The 27,920-nt window shown below is 33.7% G+C and overlaps 1 protein-coding gene across 3 annotated transcripts in view; it reads right to left on the reverse strand.

Moving 5' to 3' along the window:
- The window catches only part of LOC149537615 (GATA transcription factor 28-like), a 107,665-nt gene extending 80,577 nt beyond the window's left edge, over nucleotides 1-27,088 (reverse strand). The window contains exons 1-4 of one of the 3 annotated variants that reach the window (XM_089798985.1): nucleotides 26,737-27,088; nucleotides 25,466-26,191; nucleotides 7,163-7,246; nucleotides 6,911-7,044 (exon numbers count right to left, since the gene is read on the reverse strand). In XM_089798985.1, coding sequence (XP_089655111.1) covers nucleotides 6,911-7,044; nucleotides 7,163-7,246; nucleotides 25,466-25,921 — 674 coding nt within the window. In that variant the 5' untranslated portion in view covers nucleotides 25,922-26,191; nucleotides 26,737-27,088. Of the gene's footprint in view, nucleotides 1-6,910; nucleotides 7,045-7,162; nucleotides 7,247-25,465; nucleotides 26,192-26,381; nucleotides 26,686-26,736 lie in introns of those variants that run through there. The other 2 variants (XM_089798987.1, XM_089798986.1) reach the window with 2 other exon arrangements.
- Nucleotides 27,089-27,920: the final 832 nt, after the last annotated feature.

The raw sequence follows: 27,920 nt of genomic DNA on the forward strand, positions 1-27,920 counted from the left end.
TTATTGTGGACGGTGTTAAAACTCATCTTCTACCTGTAATCTCAGAACTGGACACTGCACATGAGATGTACAATACTCTTGGAAATATGTTTGAGATATATAATGCTGTTCGGATCATCACATTAAAGGATAGAATGTCAAATATTAAAATGAATAAAGGATAATATTAAGCTTCTGGATTTGATTGTGTGAATATTTTTTATCATCAACGTTTCGGATCACACTACGTGATCCATCATCAGGATAAACATGCAAATGAAGAGAGGAGAAAAATGGTAGATTGCAGACCAAGAATCCCATAAAAGGAGGATGAGGAGAGGCAGCACAAAAAATGAGCACACCTGCCCAAAAGGACAGAAAGACAACAAGAAGACTCCAAGAGAGGAAAGAGCTAAAATAAGGGACAAAAAGAAGTCTAAGAATTCAAAAGAGGAACATAAAACCAAGAGAAATAAAATAAACACTGAATTATACAAGACCACATAACTAATTAAATGTAAAACACCGAGAAGCAAATGCTAATCTAACCACAATTAGGCATATAAATTAATAAAAATTAATTAAAATTATAAAAATTAAAAATTAAAAATAAACATAAATAAAAGTAAGGAAAGTGCAAATCTAACAGCGTAGTTAGTATATATATACAACATACATACATACATACATATATAAAAATTAAAAATTAGCATAAATAAAAGTAAGGAAAGTGCAAATATATGTATGTATGTATGTATCTATGTACGCTGTATATATATACTAACTACACTGTTAGATTTGCACTTTCCTTACTTTTATTTATGTTAATTTTTAATTTTTATAATTTTAATTAATTTTTATATTTTAATTAATTTTTATTAATTTATATGCCTAATTGTTGTTAGATTAGCATTCGCTTCTCGGTGTTTTACATTTAATTAGTTATGTGGTCTTGTATAATTCAGTGTTTATTTTATTTCTCTTGGTTTTATGTTCCTCTTTTGAATTCTTAGACTTCTTTCTGTCCTTTTGGGTAGGTGTGCTCATTTTTTGTGCTGCCTCTCCTCATCCTCCTTTTATGGGATTCTTGGTCTGCAATCTACCATTTTTCTCCTCTCTTCATTTGCATGTTTATCCTGATGATGGATCACATAGTGTGATCCGAAATGTTGATGATAAAAAATATTCACACAATCAAATCCAGAAGCTTAATATTATACTTATGGATTGTGGAAATCTGATAGCTCTAATAATAAAGGAGAGAAAATTTCCTCTTACTTTATGAGAATAACTGAACTTCGAAATCAACTCTCTTCCATAGGACACATCTGTGATGGAAAGGAGTTAATAATAATGGCTCTAAAAGGCCTTCCATCATCATGGGATACCTTCAGACAAGGGGTATGCTCTCGGTCAAAATTACCTAAATTTGAAAGACTTAAAGCGGACTGTATACAAGAAGAATGTATGCAATTAGCTCGAGGCCAAAATGTTTCCTCCTCAAAAGAAGATTTACAAGTTCTCTCCACTCAATTAAATAAGAAGAAAAGAAAATTCAAAGGAAAAAGGAAGCCACCTAACTTCTCCAAAATGCAATGTTTTAGATGTGATAAAATTGGACATCCGACATCTAGATGTCCTGATAGAATTAAGCCACAAGCTTCTTTTGCAACCACTCAAAACTCAAATGGAAATTCTGAACACAATGCTTTCTATTCAGCACTCTCCAATAAAGCATCAACCAAATCAAGCACTTGGGTAATTGATAGTGGAGCCTCTCGACCTATTGCAGGTTTTAAAGGACAGTTAGACTCTATCAAAGAAGCCTATTTTGATGAAGTAACCATTGGAGATGATACAACCTATCCCACAATGGGAATGGGAACATGTACTATTCATCTAAAATCAGGGAAAACAATTGAACTTACTAAGGTGCTATATGTACCTGGTATAAAAAGAAACTTACTTTCTATCTCTGCTCTTGAAGATAAAGGATTCAGAGTTACATTTATGGAAGGAAACGTCTTACCTTGGCCTAACAATTCTAACATAAAAAATGCATACAAAATTGGCTCTAGACATGGATGTCTTTATCAAATTAACTCTCTCACTCATTCAACTCTAATTCATGATTCTTTCAAAGAAAATGAAATTTGGCTCAGGAGACTAGGTCATCTTCATTTTCGAGGATTACCTACTCTAGAAAAAAATGGTAACAGGTATACCTAAACTTAATCCATACCATGAAGGAACCTGTAAAGGTTGTGCTCTGGGGAAGAATATTAAAACTACATTCCAAAATAGTCAAACCAAATCCAAAGAAGTTCTAGAACTTATTCACTCAGACTTATGTGGTCATATGTCAGCTCCTTCTCTAGGAGGTTCTCTATACTATATCATATTTGTGGATGATTTCTCTAGGAAGACTTGGATCTATTTTCTTAAAAGTAAAGAATCTGAAGAAATCCTAACAAAATTTAAAGAGTTTAAAGGCCTTGTAGAAAACCTTTCTGGAAAGAAAATAAAAGTCTTAAGAGTAGACAATGGTAAAGAGTACATTTCTGATACCTTTATAAATTATTGTAAAACTATTGGGATCAAGAGGGAGTGTTTTGTTCCTTATAATCCTCAATAGAATGGAATAGCTGAGGGAAAGAATAGATCAATAGTTCATTCTACTAAAGCAATGCTTCATGATCAAAATTTTGAAACTTTTCCTTGGGGAGAAGCTTCAAATACTATTGTTTTCCTTCAAAATAGATGTCCTCACTCTCATCCTGAATTCAAGACTCGTGAAGAGGCATTTACCATGAAGAAACCTGATCTTAAATACTTGAGAATTTTTGGTTGCCATGTCTATGTACATATTCCTAAAGAGAAAAGAACCAAACTAGAGCCCTCAAGAAAGAAAGGAATCTTTGTAGGTTATAGTGAAACTTCCAAAGCTTATCGTATCTATATCCCTGGACAAAGAAATATAGAACTAAGTCGAGATGTAATATTGATGAAGATTTGGCCTACAAAAGATCTAAAGATGAAAATGAATCAAAATTTAGAAGAAACCCTAGAAGAAACTCTAGAAGAACAAAAATCTAATAATGAGAGGGAGTCTCTAATGGAGGAAGATAAATCAATTGAACCCATGGACATTACTCACACCTCTTAGGAAAAGAAAAGACCACTATGGGCCAGAAAGCTAATTGAAGAAAACAATTCCATTCCCTCAGATTTCATTAGGGAAAGAAAACGCCCTAAAATATACTCAAGTTACATTGCATTAGTGAGTGAAATCTCCAAATTTAAACCATCTGATGTAAAAGAAGCAATAAAACATCAACATTGGAAAGATGCCATGACAGAAGAATATAACTCCATACTTAAAAATGATGTTTGGGATATTGTTCCTAGACCCAAAAATAAATCAGTTGTCTCCTCAAAATGGCTATTTAAAATTAAACATGACAGAAGAATATAACTCCATACTTAAAAATGATGTTTGGGATATTGTTCCTAGACCCAAAAATATCAGTAGTCTCCTCAAAATGGCTATTTAAAATTAAACATGTTGTAGACGGAAGTATTGACAAGTACAAAGCAAGGTTTGTAGCAATAGGATTTTCTCAAAAGGAAGGAATAGACTATTAGGAAACTTTTGCTCCAATAGCTAGATATACTTTAGTTAGAACTGTTTTAGCCATTGCTGCATCCAAGGGATGGAAAATTCATCAAATGGATGTAAAGACTGCATTTTTTAATGGTGTTATAGAAGAGGAAGTTTATCTTGAATAACCGGAAGGATTTGAAGTACACAACAAACAAACTTATGTATGCAAATTAAAAAAGGCCTTATATGGATTGAAACAAGCTCCCCGAGCTTGGTATGAACGGATAAATCAGCATCTAACTAAACTTGATTTCTCTAAAAACATTGCAGATCCAAATTTATATTACAAGGTAATACAGGGGGACATGTTAATCATGGTTTTATATGTTGATGATCTTTTAATTACAGGAGAAGATCATCTAACTGAAAAATGTAAACAAGATCTCATATCTAAATTTGAAATGAAAGACCTACGAATACTACAGTACTTCTTGGGACTAGAAGTATGGTATCATTCAAAAGCAATCTTCTTAAATCAAAGGAAGTATACTCTGGAGTCTGGACCTACTCAATAGATTTGGCATGTTGGACTGCAAGGCAATGAAAACTCCTATGGAAACAAACCTTCAAAAACTAAAAGAAGCAAGTGAAGATTTTGAAAGTGTTCACCCTACTCTATATCGACAAATAATTGGTTCTTTAATGTATTTGGTAAACACAAGACCTAACATCTGTTACGATGTAAATGTTCTCAGTCAATTCATGTGCAAACCTAAACAAACTCATTTAGTAGCAGCAAAACACATTCTCAGGTATCTCAGTGGTACAATTGGATATAGTCTCAAACACACTAAAACTGAACTAAATCTAAGAGGATATACAAATTCTGATTGGGCAAGAAATTCAGAAAATCATAAGAGCACTTCAGGATGTTGTTTTACCTTGGCTTCAACAATGATATCTTGGTTTAGTCGGAAGCAATCTTCAGTAGCACAGAATGCTATAGAAGCCAACTACATAGTTGCATCTATGGAAGTTGTATGGTTGAGGAAACTTCTATTTGGATTTTTTGGGAAGCCACTTCCACCTACTACTATTTATTGTGATAACCAGAGCTGTATGAAGCTATCTTTTAATCCAGTGTTTCATAACAGAGCAAAACACATTGAGATACCATAGCACGATGTTCGAGATATGGTTGAGAAGGATGTAATCAAGTTAGAATATATTAGTGCAGAGGATCAAATTACAGACACTCTTACCAAACCACTTGCTAAAACAAAAGTGGAGCATTTTCGTAAAGAACTCGATATGATTGTAAAATCTGAGGAAATGTCTCGAAGAAATTGATTATTATACATTTTATATATTATAAATTTATAAAACCTATGTTAATCATTAAGAAGTGATGACTTCAAAATGATTTCACTTGTATCAGGAGAAGTTGTTGTAAAGTGGCGTCCTTACAATAACTTGTAGCATGATTCATTTTTTTGAAATTGTTTCATGTAAAGGCTTTATCTTATAAATCAACAACTAGGCGTTTGATATCATTAATTTGATTATCTACAAGTTGCTTGTATAGATATATTTTCAGTACTTGGTGAATATCTTGCCCTGATATTCTGATAGGCCAATACCACATTGAGTACTTGGAGATCATCATTCAATTGATGTTTCAGATAGGCTATTACTCTCGAGAGCTTGGTGAATATTTTTTTGTAGATATTCTAATAGGCCAACTCTCATGATATATAATGTCAAATATAAGTTGATACATATCATTTCATTGATGAATCAACTCTTATCTAACATTAAGAAGTCTTCTGATCAAAGACTTCTTTTGTGTATTTTTTCTCTTACTAATTTAAGAGATAGTGTTAATGTATAGATTAGTTAAACATAAATTACAAAGATTTAATAATGAATTTTGTGATTATTTATGTTATTGTTATTGTTATATGTGATTAGAGATATATATATATATATGTGTGTGTGTGTGTGTGTGTGTGTGTGTGTATGTATGTATGTACGTATGTATGTATGTATGTATGTACCAATTTTATCTTGCAAACATTTTTCAATAAAGTTATAATCGACAACCTTGTCAACTTATCTCTAATTGTCTGCATTAACTAAAGAAAACGGCGGTATTACTTGTCACTGGTATTACTAAGGATATCGGGGGTGACATTGAGTCACACCCGATAGATGTGACTCCAGCATGAGTCACACCTATTGGTCGTGACTCACTGTCTACCCTCCCATGTTTATATATATACTTTAAACTCCGCTGACTCAAGGACAACGTAACACAGAAATTTATGTCTTCAGTGCCTTTGTCAGCATATTCAATATTATAATATTCTCTCTGCATTCTTTGATATCATCTCAACATAATATATCATTATTATATTGAAACAATTCAGAATATTATTTAATTACAGTCTGATACTCAACACTTTCAACTATCCCTTTCTTTAATAGCCATCCCCTAAAAGAGCCCACCCAAAGATCTATTCCAGAAACGTGTCCCCCCATCCCCTGCCATCCTCATCTCAAAAACACATAGGTTTTAAATACACTATATTTTTTTTATTTCAACATTTAATAAAAATGGTGAATGTATTCTCATATGAATAATTAAATTTCCTCCATTTTTTGAATTTATAAATATTGCTTATTTTTTAATTGTCTTCCCAAGAAAAGCACTCCTGAACCTGAAGTCCCAGAAATATGTCCCATGTTTCCTGCTGTTTTACTCCCAGAAACACCCTGGAACATAGAAGAAAAGCAGTGCTTACAACATGACAACTTGTTTACAGACCTATTGAAATTACAGGATAGATTCATGTCTTGGGATGACATTAATCAAAAGATGGTTTAAAAATTGCAAATGAAAAAGGGTAGAGAGCACTAACTGAATTCAGTCAGTAGGGAAACAAGTTGAGCTCAACTTATAGACAGTGGTTTCAAAAATTTCACTGGGTAGACTAGTGATTATTATTGTCTGAAGACTTTTCAAATTCAAAAGGAAGGAGTCAAGTGCAAGACTCGAGCAATCTTTGAGGGCAAATGCCCCTACTGAATCTATAGAAATTTTGCCAACAAGAACATATTTTACAATTGCACATTAGTGTACATTCACAGGACCTACAAAGATAATCAAGCAACAGAAACTTTAATTCAAGATGAAAAAGAAATGATAGATATCAATATTCACTCAATTTGTCAATTTCTTTGATGCTGTAAATCAAATAACATGCCTCAAAAATTCATTCAAATATGTTTGAGAAAAAATAATATGCAAACGAAAATAGTCAATACCTAAGAGCAACTTCTTTTCGTACAGTGTAACGAATCTTCTTATCAAAACAACGCTCCTTGCGCTTTTCTCTAAATCTAGTGAGTGATGCAATTCTTTGTGGCTGGTTCAAACGCTGTGGAATATCAGCCAGAACCTGAGAAAGAAAATTCAAAGAGTCATTCTATACTGCATATAGTGCAATATTCATGTGAAACAAACAATAAACAAGCACTAATGAATGATTAACAACAAAGAGGCTAGTAAAGTTGTACCTTTTGATGATGGGTGTGAATAGGCATGCTTGATATGCCAGGAGGTATTTCACGGCCTCCCAAGAGCAAAAGCACCGATTGAACCTAGTATTCCAGTAAAAAATATAAGCCAATGAAAGCCTTATGAATAGCTTCCTAAAGGAAACAGAATCAGATGACCTGAAAAAATAAGAAACTGAAGAAAGCGCAGGAAGGATCATCAACACCAGAAATGACTATCTGGAGATTCCGCAGCAATATTGTAATCCTATCAATTTAAAAGCAGTGAATTGCACAAGACTATATTATGTCAATAAGGTAAAGGTGAAATTCCAACAATTCAAAGATATACATGTCTACTGCATAGTCCAAATTGTAAAGAGAAATAATCAACTTCTTCAACAAGTTAAATGCTCCCTATAAACACAATTTTATAGAATTCCACACATGTGACCAAGAATACTTGAATAAGATGTAAAACTTATCATATTAACAATTTTAAAATTTCAAAATATTAACTACAATTATATTAAAAACATTAAGTTTTTAAAATGAGAGTAATTAATTTTTACTTTTAATGGGGTTGACCCCGCGCTGTAACGTGAAAAAGTGGCATTCTTAGTGGTGCCACGAAGGTTTGAACCCCACAGTGCATAGAGAGAAGAAAAGGAAGAAGAGGAGGAGAAGAAGGTGGACAAAAAGGAGATCGGGGAGAGGAAAAAGGAGGAAGACATGAAGGTAATGAAGGAGATCTTGTGGGAGGCGGTAGAAAAAGACATACATGAGGAGTAAGATGAACACATATTAACGGAAGTAGGATGGTCAAGTGTCAATATTGATAATGAAGTCCCTCGTGTGTGGTCTCACTTGGAGCAAGGGTCAAGCTAAAAATCCTTGCACTTTACCAATCAAAATAATAATAATATGAACTTTAAGGAATATTTTTTCACAATTAATTATTAATATCTTATTTTTTAAATTAAAATTAAAAATACACCCACTATTAACTTTAATAAAGGCTTATTTACATGCAATATAAAAAATTGACAAATTTGTTTTATTCAATTAATAAATGTCCATATATTTCAATTCACTATGTACTCCAATGCCAAATACAAATTTATCGTAAAACAATTGTGTCATTTTAAAAAAACATAGTGTCTCCAAGCCCAATATAATCTGAAAATGCATGCCCAAAAACACCAAAGGATATTCACCAGGTTGGAAAGAAAATCCCACGAGAGAAAAAAAAAATCAAAAATTGTACAAAATAAAAATCTAGGACACTATTTTACAATTCTTTATAATTAGAGTTTATTTATAATCAAGGACATCAGACATTATCACTCTAAAATGAAGATTCCAATCATTTGTTTTTTTCAGATTTGGAACCTTGCAAATCTGGAGCAAGTAAAAAAAAGTCATTTTACAGAAACATGTGAATACGACTTCCAAGCCACACTAGTGTCATTTCAGTTCCATGCCCATACCAAGTACAGCAATATATGTACCAAGGGAAGGGGCTGTCATATCCTATACCTTTGCTTCATTGTTATTAATTGTGACATCCCCTTCCAAAAGTAATTTTAAAATTAGATTATAATTAGATTATAATAAAATTAAATATCAAATAAATAATTATAAATATTCATTATAATAGGTTTTATTATTATTATTTATTGCTGATAAATATTAATGATACTGCTAGAGATTATAATGGATTTTTCCAACTATAAATAGTACAAACTTTTGACATCAATATCGATCTGCATCTTTAATGATGAATAAACTCATTAATATCATCAGAAGAAGAGCGGTGTTTACTTAACAGAGATTATGTCTGAATTGATGAAAGACCATCAATACGAATAACAACTATTATTATTATCATCCAGCACTTCCAATCAATGGAGAACAACTCACTAAGGCCAGACAATTCAGTAACCAAGCTCTAATCTCAATGAAATGGTGACAAGGAAATTCTCCCAGTGAGCAGAGCATATTTGCAAATGACGTGAGTATTATAATTATTGATAATGAACACTAGTGGATCCTACTACCATCATTCGACATTATCCATAAGATAGAAGGACCTATGGAAACAAAGATAAAATACATCTAAAGAATCTATGGCCAAGGAATACTTGATGTAGATTTAGCAGTAATACTTGTGATCATTATATCTGACATGTATAATCAAAAGCATGAAATGGTATCACTGCCAACATCTAATGCATATGATTAACTAAGTCTATGATTAGTCATAAACACGTGCATGGATAATTGTTATGGTAAATCGATGTTGTTGTAGTTGTATTAAACAAAAGAGATGAAAGCTTCTTATATAGAGGTACAACGACAATGTTTCTAAAAGAAACAATCGTGAACTAGAGACGGAAATAGAAACTACCTAATAAACCAAAGACTGACTACGATGACCATTAAAGAAACATTAAAATATTCTAATACCCTCCCTTAATGGTCATTGTCTAACTATTGTCTTTTGGTCACAAATTCTTCAAAACATTTTGCTGCTGCTGAAACCCTCCTTGGATCTGCAAAATGTTAATGACCAAGGAAACCAAAATTCGTAAATAAAAGATCAGAGAAGGTGGCCCCCTTCTTGAATGCTCAGCAAAACAAGACAAGAGCCTGCCACTATCTCTGCCATTGAGATAAGTCTGCCACTGACTCTTCCATTGAGATAGGTCTGCCACTAACCCTCCCAAAATCAGCAAAACATCTGACGATAAATCATCATAAAATATCCAACTTGATGTTGGATAACGGAGCTGCTATTCCCTAGAGACAGAGACTAACACTCATAACAGCTAGCATGATTTAGAAGAAAAATTGATAAACCCTCCAAACTTTGCAGATGAGCATGATGCCCAAAAATAGACTACAAAAAGGAATCAAAAAACCCGAACACGATTTTTGACGTGAAAAATCAATCAAAACCAAACAATAAAAAGCTTCATTCTTTTCGGAAAAACGGTAAAACACACCAGATAATTTTTGAGGAAAAAATTATGAAAACCCATTAGAAATTTTTAAGGGCAACAAAACACGAGACTTTGCATGGTAAACCAGCACATGCAAGTACATGCAACCCTAAAAAAATCAGAGACTTTTGCTACAACCAAAAAATCATGGGATCAAAACCCTTAACCAGGCTTGCAATTTCGAACAAAAACCCTTTGAGACAAACCACAAAAGTTTCATAAAATGCCTCCAACAATTTTTATTTCTAAAAATTGAAAAGTAAATTTTTGGATAAATTCCAGATCAAAAGAGGCTCGAGTTTACTTAAAAAATTTGCCAAATTTTATAAAATCCCATCGACCTACTCTGATACCATGTTATGGTAAATCGATGTTGTTGTAGTTGTATTAAACAAAGTAGATGAAAGCTCCTTATATAGATTTACAAAGACAATGTTTCTAAAAGAAACAATTGTGAGCTAAAGATAGAAATAGAAACTACATAACAAACCAAAGACTAACTAAGACGACCATTAAAGAAACGTTATAATCTTCTAATATAAACTTTGAGTAAATCCATTGCAAGTTGGTATGTAGGCACTTGGATAACACCTACTCCTTCTGTCTTTGAGTTGAAATAGTAATAAGGTTGGACATGAGTGTTAGCAAATATACAGATAACTTAATCTAATTAAATAAATGAATAGTTCTTTTAACTTCAAATGCCTTATGTCGCTTATCGCTTAGGACATAAATATCAAATTTGTGTTAATTGAGACTAAACCCAATTAGGGGGCATTACATTAATAAAATTATCTCAACCAAAAGCGTATTTGGAGTGACCTCTACTTTATTGCAACCCAATTTAGGAAAAATTCACAATGCATGATCAAAAATCAAAAGAACTTTGTGAAATTAACCCCTCTATATAAACATAAACATGGGCGTGATTGTGAAGTAAAATAACTAAAGACTACTTTGGCATGGGGTGCACTTTTTTAAAGGTTAGGATTAACTATACGGGAAGAACAATTGGGGTGGATAAATCACAAAGTAGACATTCGTTTGCTCAATGCATGTCTTATGTGGACCCTACACGTGATCTACATGGAATCAAGGTGTTGAATGATGTGCTTTACTTATTAAAGCTATCAAGTTTTGTTCAATAAGTTCATGTTCAACGAACTTTTATCTCATGAAGTAGTTGTAAATCAGAAATCCTACAAAGCAAGCTATTATTAACCAAGATTGTAACCTTATGTAATGTAGCTATAAAGGGTATAGTCTCTGTTGAAACATGTAGCTTCGGTTCAAACAATAGCTCTGATCGTATGAGAATATACATATATACATGTCGATATGATTTGAATATCAATATGTATATGTGCATGAATATAATCTGCATTATGCATGGTGATCACAGCTTTTAGAACTGACTGTGCATATAATTATTGTGTTTATATTTGAGAATGATCTCATTAATGATCGTATTTATTCTGATCATTATCAATTGCATTGGACTTAGTTAAGTCTTGAAATCAGTTGTTGTGTTATGACTAATCAAATGGGTGACCATACCACCGATCGGGTCTATCGGTGAATGGTCATGTCTCCATTTGGAGACATGCCTATTCACTCATACACTCGACCACCCTTGTATAGATATTGTATGCTGCCCGATATTGCAAGCATCGAAATTGATTAATGCAAGCAGATCGGAGGTAGTACAGACATCGAACTTGAAGGAACTTGCATCTCATATTTGCATTGAAATTATACATATTATGGAGCACATCAGAGCCTTTATTTACAGAGATAGTACCTGAAATAAAAGCATACATTCTTCGGCATTGTCAAAGAAATCTGTAATAAACTTTACATGGTATCAAAGCAAGGCTAAGGAAAGATCGCATAAAGTTTATAAGGATCAAACTTCACTTTAAAATAACAGCCTATTCTCTCTACAAAGATGACAAACGTATTGAGATTCGAACATCACTTTGCAAGTGTTGATAACTTCGAATCCTAAAAACTTTGCATAATGATGTTGCTAAAAGAAAACAAATTGGAATCTTTTGTAAGAAAAGACAAAGAGGAACCAAAAGATGATCCTGAGAAATCAGAATGGATCGAGAAAAATGAAAAGGCCATGAAGATAATTGTGGATGTAGTTCGAAACCATATAGTACCTATTGTGGCAAAACATACAACAACATATCGTATGTTTCGAGCTCTTAAAAATGCATTCATAATCAATAATACAGGCAGAAAACTTGCTCTTAAATGGCAAATGAATAATGTTAGCATGAATAAAGGAGAACCCATAAATGCTTTCTTTATGAGAATCACAGATTTGAGAGATTAATTATCTGCACTTGGTTATGAGATTGACAATCAAGAATTATCCTTAATAGCATTAGGAGGACTTCCAAACTCCTGGGAATCTTTCGTACAAGGTATAAGTGCTAGGTCTAAAATCCAAAAACTAGATCACTTAAGATCGGATTGTCTTCAAGAAGAATAAAGATTAATGATTAAGGGAAAACACAAAACCTCAAATGAACACGTTTAAGTTCTTAATACAAACTCTCATAAGAAGGAAAAGAATAATAACAACAAAAGGAAAAGAAGCTTTCAAGGAAAAGGACAATCTAAACAGAAAAAGACTTGTCCAAAATTCAATGTTTTAGATGTGATCTATTTGGCCATTATGCAATAAATTGCCTCGATCAATCTCAACCTCAAGCATCTTTTGCAAAATCCAATAAATCAAATGAAGGACATGAAACTGAGAAATATGCCTTCAATTCAGCATTGTCCAGCCAGGTCTCAACCAAATCTAATACATGGAAAGTTGACAGCAGATCTTCAAGACACATCAATGGATATCCGGATAACCTAGAAAGCATGCAAATAGAAATAAATGAAGAAGTTACAATTGGTGATGATTCTGCACATTTTGTAAAAGGAATTGAGACCTGCACCATAAAATTGAAATCTGGAAGTTTTATTCAACCTTATGGAGTTCTTTATGTACCAGGTATTAAGAGGAATTTAATATCTATATCTGCACTTGAAGATGATGGTTATAGAATTGCATTCATGGGAGGTGAAGTACTAGCATGGCCTAAGAATTCAACCATAAAGAAGGCTCTAACAATAGGAGTACGACAAGTACTTTTATATGAGCTATGCACTAAGACAAACCTTACACTTGTACATGAGACCTCAGATTCAAATGAAATATGGCATAGAAGATTAGGACATATCAACTTTTGTGCCCTAACATCAATGGAGAAGTTAGTAATCGGAATGCCCAAATTAAGCCATATTCACAATGAATCGTGTAAAGGTTGTGCCTTAGGGAAAAACACTAAAAAGTCATTTCCTCATAGTTTGAGCAAAATTAAAGATGTGTTGGAACTAGTACATTTTGATCTATGTAGACCCATGTCTATACCATCTATAGGAGGATTCTTGTACTATGTGATATTTATTGATGATTTTTCAAGGAAGACATGGATATACTTCCTTGAGTGCAAAGAATCTGAAGAGATTCTCTCTAAGTTTAAAGAATTCAAAACAATCACTGAGAACTTCTCTGGTAAGAACATTAAAGTTCTGAGAACAAATAATGGGAAAACGTATACTTCTGAAATATTTAAAGAGTTATGCAAACTTGTTGGGATTAAAGAGTTCATAGTCATCTACAATGCTCAACAAAATGGAGTTGCTAAAAGGAAGAACATAACTATTGTAGAAGCTGCTAGGGCTCTGATTTTTTATCAAAACTTAAGTATGTCTTTCTGGGCTAAAGCATCTAACACGGCTGTCTATATTCAAAATAGATGTCCTCACTCATATTTGGACAATAAGACCTTCCTGAAAAAACCTGACATCCGTCACTTAAGGATATTTGGATGTCCTTTGTATGTTCATGTACCTAAGGAGAAGAGGACAAAGTTAGAACCTTCCAGAAGAAAGGATATCCTGATTGGTTTTAGTGAAACAGTAAAAGGATACAAAGTCTTCATACCTGGACAGACACAAATAGAACTAAGCAGAGATGTCATCTTTGAGGAAGACATTGCTTTTAGAAGAAGCAAAACTTCTGATGAACTAGAGATATTTGATGTGTCTCAAGAAGAGGCTCTTGCTCCTGAGACTTAGAGGGAGTGCCCTAAAGAGACTTCAAATGAAACTGAGATCCATTCTAAGACTCAAAAAGAGAGTTTGGATCATTCTAAAAAACCACTTTGGCAAGAAAAATTATACATGAAGGAGATGGATTTGCAGAACCTTCAAGGACTTTCCGAGAAAGCAAGAGACCTAGAAAATTGGCATACAATGCTTTCATGTGTATGAGTTGAAACCCTGAACCTTCAAATACTTCTGAAGCACTTAAACATCAAGCTTGGAAAGATGCCATGGGGGAAGAATATCAATCTATACTAAAAAATGATGTTTGGGACATAGTTCCTAGACCTAAGGGAAAATCTGTTATGTCTTCAAAATGGCTCTTCAAAGTTAAGTATGTTTCAGATGACAACATTGACAAACATAAAGCTTGTTTTGTGGCTAGAGGTTTTTCTCAAAAGGAAGGAATCGACTTTGAAGAAACTTTTGTGCCAATTGCTAGGTACACCTTTGTTAGAGCTCTAATAGCCATCGCAGCAACCAAAAATTGGGAAATCCATCAAATGGATGTAAAATCTGCTTTTCTTAATGGGAAAATCGAGGAAGAAGTATACCTGGAACAACCGAAAAGGTTTGTGACACATGATGTTGCCTCTTATATATGTAAATTGAAAAAGGCTCTATATGGACTCAAACGGGCTCCCCGAGCCTAGTATGAAAGGATTGACAAATACCTTTTAAGTCTTGGATTCACCAAGAATGTGGCTGATCCAAATCTTTGCTTCAAGTTAACTAAAGGTAATATGCTAATGCTAATTCTTTATGTTGATGACCTCTTGATTTCAGGGGAAGAACATCTCATTAATCAGTGTAAGAAAGATTTAGCTTCTGAATTTGAAATGGACTTAGGAATTCTTTTTTACTTTCTTGGATTGGAAGTTCGTCAGAAGTTCAGGAATATCTTTCTACAACAAAAGAAGTATATTGTTGATATTTTGAAAAGATTTGGAATGTAGGACTGTCGACCTATGTCTACACCTATGGAAATCAACTTACACAAGCTAAAAGAATCAAGTGTTGAATCCAAACTAGTTGATCCTACTTTATACAAACAAATAATTGAGTCCCTAATGTATCTTGTAAATACTCGACATGACATCTACTATGCTATGAGTGCATTGAGTCAATTCATGAGTGAACCTCGTGAGATTCATCTTGTTACTTTGAAGAATGTATTAAGGTATCTCCGAGGTAGCATTAGCTATGAACTTAAGTATGAGAATATTAGCTTGGAGTTACATAGATATACTGATTCTGATTGGGCCAAAAGTGTGAAAGACTGGAAAAGCACATCAAAATGTTGTTTCAGCTTAGGATCAGCTATGATTTCTTGAATCTACAGAAAGCAAGCTTCAGTTGCTCAAAGTTCTACTAAGTTAGAGTATACTGCAGCAGCAATGGGAGCTAGAGAAGCAGTGTGGCTTCAAAAGTAGCTTTCTAACTTGTTTGGTGAGCCTCTGAAACCTGCCACTATTCACTATGATAACCAAAATTGAATCAAGTTACTCATGAATCTAGTATTTCATGATAGATCCAAGCATATAGAAATTCCTTACCACTATGTAAGAGACATGGTAAAAAGAAGGGCTATTCAGTTAGAATATATCAATACAGGTGATCAAGCAGCTGACATTGTTATCAAGGCACTTCCTAAAGTCAAGGTTGATCATCTCTGAAAGAAACTTGGCTTGGTTAAAGCGTAAGTTAATGAGATTGAGTCTCAAACCTTGTAAATTTGTTTTATTTAATAAAGATGTTTAAAGTGTAAATTCTTTTGTCATATGTGTGACTCTATGACGAATGGGCCTACACCATGTTCAGTATTAAAAGGAGACAATCTTTTATATTGAAATGTTGACTTTGATAATATAAGGTGACGACTTCAAATTATTAGGTTACTACTATGATGAATATCATGTGACTTGAAATTCTTGAAATCATATAGTTAAAAGAGCATATTGATGGATATCATGTGACTTGATATCTATTGAAGATCAATATGTTTAAACTCATGGTGGATATTATGTAACTTAATATCTATGGATATGCCATGGAAGATATCATGAGACTTGATATCTGAAAGAATATCATGATTTAATTTTCTTAAAATATCTGGAGGATATTACTTCTTATAATGAGAAGAATTCATATGCACATAGTCTTCCCTAGCTAAGAGGGAGTGTTGAAACATGTAGCTTTGGTTCAGACAATAGCTCTGATTGTATGAGAATATACTCATGTATATATACATGTTGATATGATTTGAATATCAATATATATATGCATGAATATAATCTGCATTATTCATGGTGATCACAGCTTTCAGAACCGACCGTGCATATAATTATTGTCTTTATATCTGAGAATGATCTCAGTAATGGACGTATTTATTCTGATCAGTATCGATTGCATTGGACTTAGTTAAGTCTTGAAATCATTAGTTGTGTTATGACTAATCAAACGGGTGTGACCATAATCTGTTCAAGACTGTAAAGTTTATTACAGATTTCTCTGACAGTGCTGAAGAATGTATGTTTTTATTTCAAGTACAAACTCTGTAAATGAAGGACCTGATGCGCTCCACAATATGTATAATTTCAATGCAAATATGAGATACAAGTTCCTTAAAGTTTGATGTCTGTACTACCTCCGATCTGATCGCGTTAATCAATTTCAATGATTGCAATATCGAGCAGCATACAATATCTATACAAGGGTGGTCGGGTGCATGGAAACTTTCCTCTATAAATGTTGTATTTTGGTGAATACACCAACAACAAAGGTGGCTCAACCATTTTATAGGGAGAACATTGGCCTAGTTATCATGCCATATTCAATGCAAGTGAATTCCCTGACTTTAATATTGACTAATTTATTTTTAAAGAAGGATTGATTTCGTCTTCATTTAGATCGAAGTCGTAATTCAAGTATTTTTTTTTTCAAACAACACTGTTTAAGAAATACTAATTAATAATATAATAATACAAATTAATTAAATTAAAAAAATGCAATTGGATGGACTATCACTTACATGTGACATCCATTGGTCCAGAATGATGTAATCAGGAGGGTGTGTTAGGAGTATTACATCATTAGCTATTTGTCCAAATCTAGTCAAGAATCCCATATGATAGGTTTGCCAGAATGAACATTCAAATATCGTGCTTAGGATAATATAAAGTTGTAATATTTGTTGTTTCAGTGTTCAAGGGTGTTGTATTATAAGTTGCTAGAGCAATGCATCTATGCAAAGGAGCAGTTATAAGAATTCTCTTATGGTTACTGTTATGTATTATTAAGCAAAAGTAAAGGCACAATTTTGTTTCGCTATAATAGAAATATTTTAGTATTGCAGTAATCTGAAATCTCTAACACCGTGGTTCAGGGCATTTAGAACCAAGAAAATTAATATCAATTACTTTATTTTGTTTTTGTAACTGATCTAGCATTAAGGATCGAGACAATTTTTTAAAGAAGTTCTAGTTCACTTATAAAAGTAATTACAGCAATAATCTGTTTTCGTCTCCCTTCTCCATATAAAGTTGATGATATAGATTTCCATATGAATCTAGCGATGATCAAAAGGCCTTGCATTCTTTAAATTTTGAGTTATACTATTATTGTAATTCACTGTAATTCATTCCAAGAAGTCACCAAAGGAACCCCTACATATTCTTTCTGAGTTGTTATAAAGTATTGACTACTAGGAGATGAAAATTAACATATTCCTTTCATGCATATGTGCTAAAAACTCATGAGATGCTAAAGAAGACCTATTTATCAGACAAATATTCCTCCACAAAAAACTAAGTAAAAACTAGCCCACCATTAATTTGTTTTAGAATGCACCATACAAAATTAATGAGATTCTGAAGAAGGCCTCACTCTTAATCAGCTAAATCTTCCTTGTGCCACACAAAAACCTGTGATAACTACGTCTACTCCAACTTTGATTGTTTAAGAATTCATAAAAAAAACTGTGTGACAACTACTCCAGCCTTAATTGTTTAAGAATTCAACATATTAGATAAAGTATTGTCTATCACACATGACAGAAACTCTGTTTAAACTCATTAATACTTGCAGAAAAATAACCAACTGTTGAGGTTTTATGCCTAGAAATTTGATAAACAGCATAAAAAAAGTAAATACGATGCACAGAAAATGCAAAAGATTTATCCTGGGAAAACCCAGCCACACCAACAAAATATCTATTTTATTGAAGATAAAAATGTTTGAATATAAGGCTTTCCACTTGATACATTTACACTATACAGAGCAATCATATAAATAGATTGCATAAAACTCTTACATCTTACACATGAAGGTCTTTTGAATCACAAAAATGAGACCCCTCATATTTCCACATATACAACACTTCACATTCCAAACACATGCCTCTTCGCATGACGTGTGACACATTTCTTTTTACATAATGTTAATTTACAAATATCTCTTTCAGCTGAAGATGACCATAACGGTCATAACAAACAAATTTCTCTCTCATAAAATCAAAGATAGAGATCTCTATCGCAGCTACAATCTTCAACACTCCCTCTTAGCAAGAGAGAGATCTTTAATCAAGCATGCACAAATAGTTGCGACCAAAGATGATAAGTTCAAAACATATGTTACCTCAATACAACATGTGTTACCTCGGCATAACATGATCCACCATAGTTACATCATAGACACATAGAATGGAGTCACACACATGACTTTCACCATGCCTTCTTGTAGAGGGTACACAAAGACTTTTATCTCAAAACTTCTCCCAAAGAAGGATACATTTCCACCATGCCTACTCACAGAGGGTGGTCCACTGTACCTACTTGTAGAGGGTGGAACGAGAGCTTTCACCTCAAACTTCTCCCAAAGAAGAATACTTTTCCACCATGCCTATTCACAGAGGGTGGTCTACTGTACCTACTTGTAGAGGGTGGAACAAGAGCTTTCACCTCAAACTTCTCCTAGAGAAGAATGCATTAATAACTAAGATTTTCTCTTAACAGAGACTCCCTCTCAGCATGGACAACTTTAATCACCACAAAAAGATGGTTGTCTATTACATAAAACTTGGAAAGAGTTGGACATCTCCCTCTGTCACGTAAGCTCCCTCTGAAGCTGAATAGTCTCTCCCTCTCTAAAATAATGTGCCATCGGTTAGTATCAAGATTGCAAACAACATTGCATAATCTCTTACCATCCCATTGCATCCTACAACCATGAGAGATTTATCACAACTCATAAGATTTGCTTGTCATAAAGATCAATGCAAAGATGTCCTCTATTTCCAGCTATATACAAAAATCATAGAATACTCATCTCTTAGAAGATGAATGCAAATTTATGCCTTTCAAAACATTTGCAATTCATAGAAGCTTTGCCCTTCCTTGATTTGAAAACTTTAATCACATAGTAGAACCTGACAAACTTGAAGTGAAAAAGAATTTACCAAAGCTTGCTCCTTCCTTGCAAGGCATCTTTGAATCAAGGCTAAATCCTCTTCCTTTCTTAAATATATGGTGCATAGCATTGAAGTTTAAACCTTTGCTTTTGGCACAGATATGATACAGGCATACATGAATGCTACCTTTTCAATAACAAAAGATCAAAGCAAGGAAGCGACCTTTGATTGGAGACAGAAATGACTCTAAAAAAAATACCTAACTTCACAACAGGTATTATATAACTTTGGCTCATGCCCAAGACCATAAAAGATTAGGAAGAGGAAATCAATTATATCACACTACGCACCTTGATAATAATCACAAACATTAAACAAACTGATAAATGACTCAACAGATACCAACTGTCACATTTTGCAATGCTAGAACCTAAGACTTCTCCAACATGAAATTACTAAGAATTTAATTAATGGCTACTTGACTTTGCAGAAACTGCCACTATCTAAAAAAAAATGATGTTGCAGGAATGAAAACTTCATTCAACACTAGAAGAAGAAGCAAGAACTCCTAATGGTCATGCATACACGTGAACATTACGATTCACAACATTTATCCCTTTAAAAATAATCCAACAGATATAATAAGAAGAAATGGGAAATGAAAACTTTCCTCATATTGTAATCTGATCTCACAGACACTATTAGAGCGATAACCTTTTGGCACAGACTGCTACACCTCGTTCATAGTTTTGACTTCCACCCTTAATCCTTTCCTCCTGTTGGTTCCCAAAACCATAGATTGGAAATCCAAGAGCCTGTCACTTCTCCAATAGGATTCCGCAATCAATTCTGCCCAACGAACGAGAATCACCTTGATTCCCCTGCACTTCAGGCTCCACCACACCTAGGCAGGTAGACCTTCTCCTCAAACCTAATCACTTGGTTCAGAGCTTTTCTAAAGCGAATTTAAGCTTTGGAGTTATCCACTAGCAAGGTCCTTGAACTCGATGAAACTGAAATTGAATGTTGAATGTTTTAAATGGTTGGATGTTTGGTATAAGGTTTTGTTAATAATGAATTTGATGCTTGTAGGAAGGAATATATAGATTTTCTAACTTCAATCATAGAAAGACAAATGCCTCTGCTCATCCAAGCAATAGAATCAACTTTAGTGAATTTTCACGTACTTCATAAAATTCTTATACACTTGAACTGCCAACAATTTAACAATCAATATGAAATAGAACAAATATTGCGCAATCTTAAATTAGTCCAAATTGAGCTTTAACTCCTCTGGGAAGGAGGCAAACTGGACACAAATACGGAAATGATTTAATATTTCACGATATTTGCGATGATCAAATTTAAAATTCTAAATGACCATGTCCACTTATCCAACATTTATATTGTATACAGAATTCCAAAAAATAATTATAAAGGATGATTCATGTGCAGTTTAAATCTCCGTGCCATTTAAAAATAAACAAAAGACATTTTATTTTATTATAAAAATAAAATAATGTAATTTATATTACAAAGTCATAATGTTGCTCCTTATTCCTCCATACAATAAATGTTTTTGTTCTTATAAAAGATGTCGAATATGTCTTTCAAAAGAACTTTCATCATCTTCTATTTAAATCCCTTTTAATTCTAAGTTGTGACCTTCCCAATGACAAGTCATATATTATATTACACCTTTTAATTAATCAATAATATCGCCACAAACTCTACAACATTTTATAGAATATTTCATTAAGTGATAATTATATTCATCCTAGTCACGTTACTTCATTTCTAATGAAGATTACTTTAACATTTATGATTGTCGTAAGTCTTTTGGGCTTTTGAATATGCCTTAAGTCATGATGATTTGCTCTCCCGTTAAAGATTAATCATCCACTCGACATGCTTGTATCCTTTCTAGCAAATGCACATAGATATCATGAAACTAGCACTGTGTAATATCATAATCAAATTGTAGGTACAAAATGATGAGATAATATTTGATGGTGCTATTCTCGATATTGATTCAACATTGGACACTGATCACTGCCTCCTTGATGTCCACTCCTTCCTCCTGGCATTGTGTCTAGTTGTTGCGCTTGTCTTTACTATTGTTGATGTACAACCCTATACTGCGTATTTTCATCATTTTGGATTGTATTTGAAGATTCTTAGCACCCGTACATCTAGAGCAATTTGATTTGCCCTACATATGGTCTGATGACAAGCAGAGTTGATAGTTAAGGAAAATAAAACTGGGTACGCACACCTCCAAATTTCATTTGTGAATTCCTGAATTGCAATGACTTCAATTCATGTTATGAACTTAATCATTTGTAGTGTTATCATCATCATCTGGAATCATTCATTCCTTCATTTATATTTTATCGAGTTGTATTGATTCTACACATTCTTGATGACTTCTCTTTCCAGTTATGACAAGTTTGAACTATCTTTCTTTTGGTCTGTTAAATGAAAACTTTCGATACTTGCAGATATTACTCATTTATAGGTGAGGGTGAGTTCTAGGAGTGAAGTCATTGGAATGGCAGTTAGATGGATTAATTTGAGAGCATTGACATTTTCATGTTGACTCACTTAATCTGGCTTGTTAACAACATCATTTGAACCTACTATCAACATGTTCTTGCTTGCACAGATTCAGTTGCTTGTGATACTTTGGGACCCCTAAAACTATAGAAAAGTAAATGATTAATAAACATGACGTAAATGGTGTAAAGGATGGAAAAATGTCAAAAAATGGAGACTAGAAATTTTTGGCTCCATCACCTCCCAGCAAGCCGCTTTGATCAATAATAGCTTATCTGCAATTCATTCACTCCTCCTTGCAGTCAGATCAATTTGCACAAATGGAAGTCACGATCATACCTCTGGAACTAAATGACTCGAAGACTTTTCGCTTTCTATGGTGACTTAAAGAGCATGTTGACTCTTTACCTCCCAAGATGACTATCATTACCAAGGAAAGAAGCTACTTATGCCACAAACAAGGAGAAATAATATCACTAAAAGCAAAAGATTGACGTTACGGCAAAAAGAAAGTTTACAAAGTTGAAACATCATCCACTCTTCATATGATAAACACAATCCACAAAACTCGGATATAAATTGACAATATGCAATTTTGAGTGATTCTCATTAACAAAGGATACAACAGATTCTACACCATCCTATATTACCCGATGACAAAGAATGCATAGCTATTGTCACAGAACCAATACTCGATCAATCATGGGTACAAGAATAATCACACGAAATTAAAGAGAGACCCCGAGGATATAAAAGAGCGAGAGAAAAGACACCACAGTGACAATAGATACAAAGAACTGATACTCATAAATGAGAAATTCTCATCGAGCTAACTCCATAGCCACCTTGCCATTTTCATTTGCAGGAGAAATGGTGGAAGCATCGTCCACAAATTCTACCCGTGAGAAGAAATGACAAACTGTGGCCATCAATCTTTTAGCTTTGTTAAATGAAGTAACTGATGAAGACGAGCTTCTTTGATAAAAACAAGGTCATATCTTGATCCAAGGTAATAGCGAAAGATTCCCAGATGCACATTCACGGCTCTCCAATAAAAAATAATAATTTCAAAACTTCTACCAAATAGCAATCAGAGATACAAAGTTGTTCCCTCTTGTCCACTAACATGATCTTGCCTATAGATTGGCAACGACCATATTCCTTCCTCGTGTAATGATCTTCTTGGCATCCTTCTTCAACACATTGCTTGAATCTCCACAAAAAGTCATAGTAGACTCTGTTTAAAGAGCCCTAATGCAAACATCAAAATTGCACAGGACTTCATGCTCTGTCTCAAGATGGACTCCATACAATGACTCGACTAAAGCAAGAAGCAAACATAAGAATGATTCTAAAATGATTATATCAAATAGCTAAAAAAAACTGTACACAAAGCACCCAGAATGAATACATATTGAAGTTATAATTTATTACTGTTATCAATTGGCTCTAATAACATGTTGAGGTTTTATGCCCAGAAATTTGATAAACAACATAAGAAAAGTAAATAAAATGCACAAAGAAAACAAAATATTTATCCTGGGAAAACCCTTCCACTTGAAGGGAAAAACCCAAACACACCAACAAAATATCTATTTTATTGAAAATAAAAATGTTTGAGTACAAGGCCAACCACACCAGAAAAATATCTATTTTATTGAAGATAAAAATGTTTGAGTACAAGGCTTTCCACTCGATACATTTACAATATACAGAGCAATCATATAAATAGATTGCATAAAACTCTTACATCTTACACATGAAGGTCTTTTGAATCACAAAAATGAGACCCTTCATATTTCCACATATACAACACTTCACATTCCAAACGCATGCCTCTTCGCATGACGTGTGACACATGTCTTTTTACATAATGTTAATTTACAAATATCTCTTTCAGCTGAAGATGACCATAACAGTCATAACAAACAAATTTCTCTCTCATAAAATCAAAGATAGAGATCTCTATCGCAGCTACAATCTTCAACACTCCCTCTTAGCAAGAGAGAGATCTTTAATCAAGCATGCACAAATAGTTGCGACCAAAGATGATAAATTCATGACATATGTTGCCTCAGTACAACATATGTTACCTCAGTACAACACTAACTAATCTAATGACCTGCTTTGTGCTAGCAGTCTACAGAATTAGAACTTTATTTCAAATGCATTTAACGCAAAAATGAACCAATGACATGTTTACAACAAAGAAATAGAAAGATAATAATCTGCTGAAAATTATATTCTGTTTAATACGTGCCAAAGGACCGGTCCCAAATAGATGCCAATGGTATTAATCCTTGTCGAGTAGAAACTCAGAAAAGGTACAGTTTATCTTGATTCTTTATTAAGAGAATTTGAGAGTGAAATCTCACATAGTTTGGAGCAGTCTACTTTGTGTTTCTTTCATTTTTATTGCTTGTGTTGCACAAAAAGTTTCCACCATGGAAAGGTGAAACAATTTCAGTTGATCCATGGAAAGGTATCCATGAAGAGGTGAACAAGCATTTCGACTAAACAAGCACACAATAGGGGAAATCTTGTAAGAGAATGACTGCTTCTTTAAGACGTTTTAGTCATTCAAGTGTCCTTATTTGTCCTTTATTTCCCACCGAGGAAGGAAAATCATCATCTCAAGGTTAGAGTTATAGAGTTGCCCCTTTGTTTGATTTTCTTTCAATACCATTTGCTCACACAAGTTCTCAAAAGGGCAGCAGTACACGTATAAAATATAACCTTCACCGCACTCATTATGGAAGATAGTATCTGATACAACTACATGCAAAACAGAAAAACAGATTTAACTTCCGCTTGAAGAAAAGAACGCACTAAGTTGCCGACCTAAAGCAAAAATTGATAATTATGCTTATAAGAGTCCAGAATATTATTGTATAAGCAAACAAAACAAAGCAATTGTCAAAAAAAATTTTAAAATGTGTGATGGTTCAAAAGATATAATAGGTCAGTTTAACATTGAAATACATAGTGCGGGAATAAAAAATCCAGATAGAGTTCAAAGTCCAATCAATATAACAGAAATTGCACATGAAACAGTACTGCACTATGATGATAGTAATGCAGCTTGTTAACATCTTTAACATGAAACCAATTCAAGTTATTTCCTCTCTAATGTTAAGTAGAGATAGAAAACAACTATAAAGCTAGAGAAAACAGAGTTACCTTCTCGGGTGGCACGCTATCAAATACATATACTTCTCCTTGGTAAGAAAGAGTGAGTTGATTGGTGGCCTGTGGCCGGACAGGTACAATCACCTGAGAATCTCCCAGATTACCTCCTGCCGAGGGAATATCAGCCTCCATGCCATCATTGTCACCACCGCCTTCATCTTGCTCTTCTCCCATACCATTGTCATCACTATGGTGAAGCGAATGTGCATGCTCATGCATATATTGCATATGAAGGTGGCCTGGATCTGTGCCTGGAACCTGGGCCTCAGGGTGTCCATGTACAGGCCCTTCAATTTGGCCCTGAATGTGGATATCATGCATATTCACATGGTGGCCACCTACGTGTCCCTGGGAAGCACCATGCATATGGGGTTGCCTGTGAGTATAATAGCCATGATGATTGTGAATTCCTTGTGTTTCAGCGTCTAGATGGTCCGTATCGGACATCTTCCTCACATAACTTCAATTCAGTCTCTATCAAATCCCTTCACACAGAACCAATGAATTTTGTAGCTGAAATCAAATACCAGCAGAAAAGCTGCTTTTGATCTGTCAGACAGCAACTAGAAGGCCTAATTCGCACTTCATATCCTCAATTTAATTAGTAGAAGACGAGTACATGGCCCCTTCAACGAAATAAATTTAAGTACTCTCATATAAAAATCTTCCACTTCTCCTCCAAATAGGAAGGCGTCAACAATTTGTCAGCTCCTAACCCTAACACAAATCGAATATACTGGATCAATTATTTTTTCATTCGAAGTTGCATATTTTTCTCTTAATCACAAATAATAAGACATGAGGATACAGTATACAGTTTTTAAGAAAATCGGTTACTGCTAATGAACATTAGCATTTTGAATTACAATAACTAATAAGAGAAAAGTTCCGTTAAAATATTATTTACAACAAAACAGCGGCCCTAGGGCATATGCAGCACAATGCCATCCATCACCGATCTCTAAATTTACAAAACCCTTGCCACAAAGGAAAACCTTATCCTCGCGTCAAAATGAATAAGATACCATTTACGATCATAAAAACCAACAAATGCTCATATGATGACTGCAAAAACGCCTTAAAACGAGGTTCTGTCCGGCCAAACAAAATGGGATTCGAACTCCTGACCGGCGGCAGATAATTTCAATGACTTTATTAAAATAACCCCTTTGAATTTCCTTCTAAAAAAAATATTGCTATCCATGGTGGTTGTCAGACATAAAAATCAGGAGTTGTTAAGGAGACGAATCGGATCCGTTTACCTGGGTCGTTTAATCCTGGCCATACATTAAACAGGAAGATGCAGGGATATAAGGGTGGCTGTTGATTTCCTCGTTCTTCTATATCCGGGGAACGCAAGGAGCAGCGGGTGTTAAAGATCCTGCAACTTTAATTACTGTAGCCGTCCAATTTCCTAGGATGCGTATCTGCTTCGCCCAATCATGACTTCAATCATCTGCTTTTGTCCCACCCACCAGAGATGCAAGATGGCACAAAAATAACGAAGAAGAAAGAAGAGCAGCAGGAAATATTTTTGCTTTAGCTAGTTTTTTGGTTTTTTGTTTTTGGAAGCCTCACAAATTGCGCCCTTTCCTAGCCTCTAGGTCCCATGGTGCCTCCATGTGCCCTCCAGCTAGTAAAAATATTCTTACTGTTCAAGGAGCCAAGATACCTAACTTGTGGTCATCCTTTGTCAAATCTGCATGGTTATTATCGTTAGGTTAGTGACCAATGTGAAGGTAATGGAGGGCCCCAATGAGGGGTTTAAAGGAAGGAACAAAACATTAGTGAGGACAATGAATCAAATCTTCTATTAAGAAGAATCCTTGGAAAAAGAGATGTACGCCATGTTAATATTCTAAGTTGAGAGACTTATTAATTTTTAGTTTTCGGGGGTGTACAAAACTATAGCATTCAATGCACTTTTACTTTTTAATTTGTTTGTCTAATTAGAACATTTTATTATTCAATTACTTTTTGAACTATAAAGTTCTCATATTTATTGTATTTAAAATAATTCAACATAAGATATTTATTGACAATTTGAATGGTTGTTTTGTGTTACATAGAATGCAACTTTTTTCTTTTGTCCAATCAAAATAATTTATTATTCAATTACTTTTTGCAATTATAAAGTTTTCATCTATATTATATTCGAAATAATTCATAAACATATATTTTTTATTGATAGTTGTTTTGTAGGGCTTTTAATTTTTTATACACAAAATGTAACAAATTATTTTAGAGTTACTATTGCATAAAATTCATACTATTTACTTCTATCGTTACTAATTGTTGTTTTGTACGGCTTTTAATTTTTTATACACAAAATGCAAAAAAAGTAAAGTTACTATTGCATAAAATTCATATTTTTTTCAAATTATTTTAGAGATTACATACATTTTACTATTCCATAAAATTCCTACTAATTTCTTCTATCGGCAGG

This window comes from Cupressus sempervirens, chromosome 9 (genome assembly GCF_028749045.1).
Source record: "Cupressus sempervirens isolate cs-2001-9-10 chromosome 9, ASM2874904v1, whole genome shotgun sequence".
Classification (NCBI taxonomy): domain Eukaryota; kingdom Viridiplantae; phylum Streptophyta; class Pinopsida; order Cupressales; family Cupressaceae; genus Cupressus; species Cupressus sempervirens.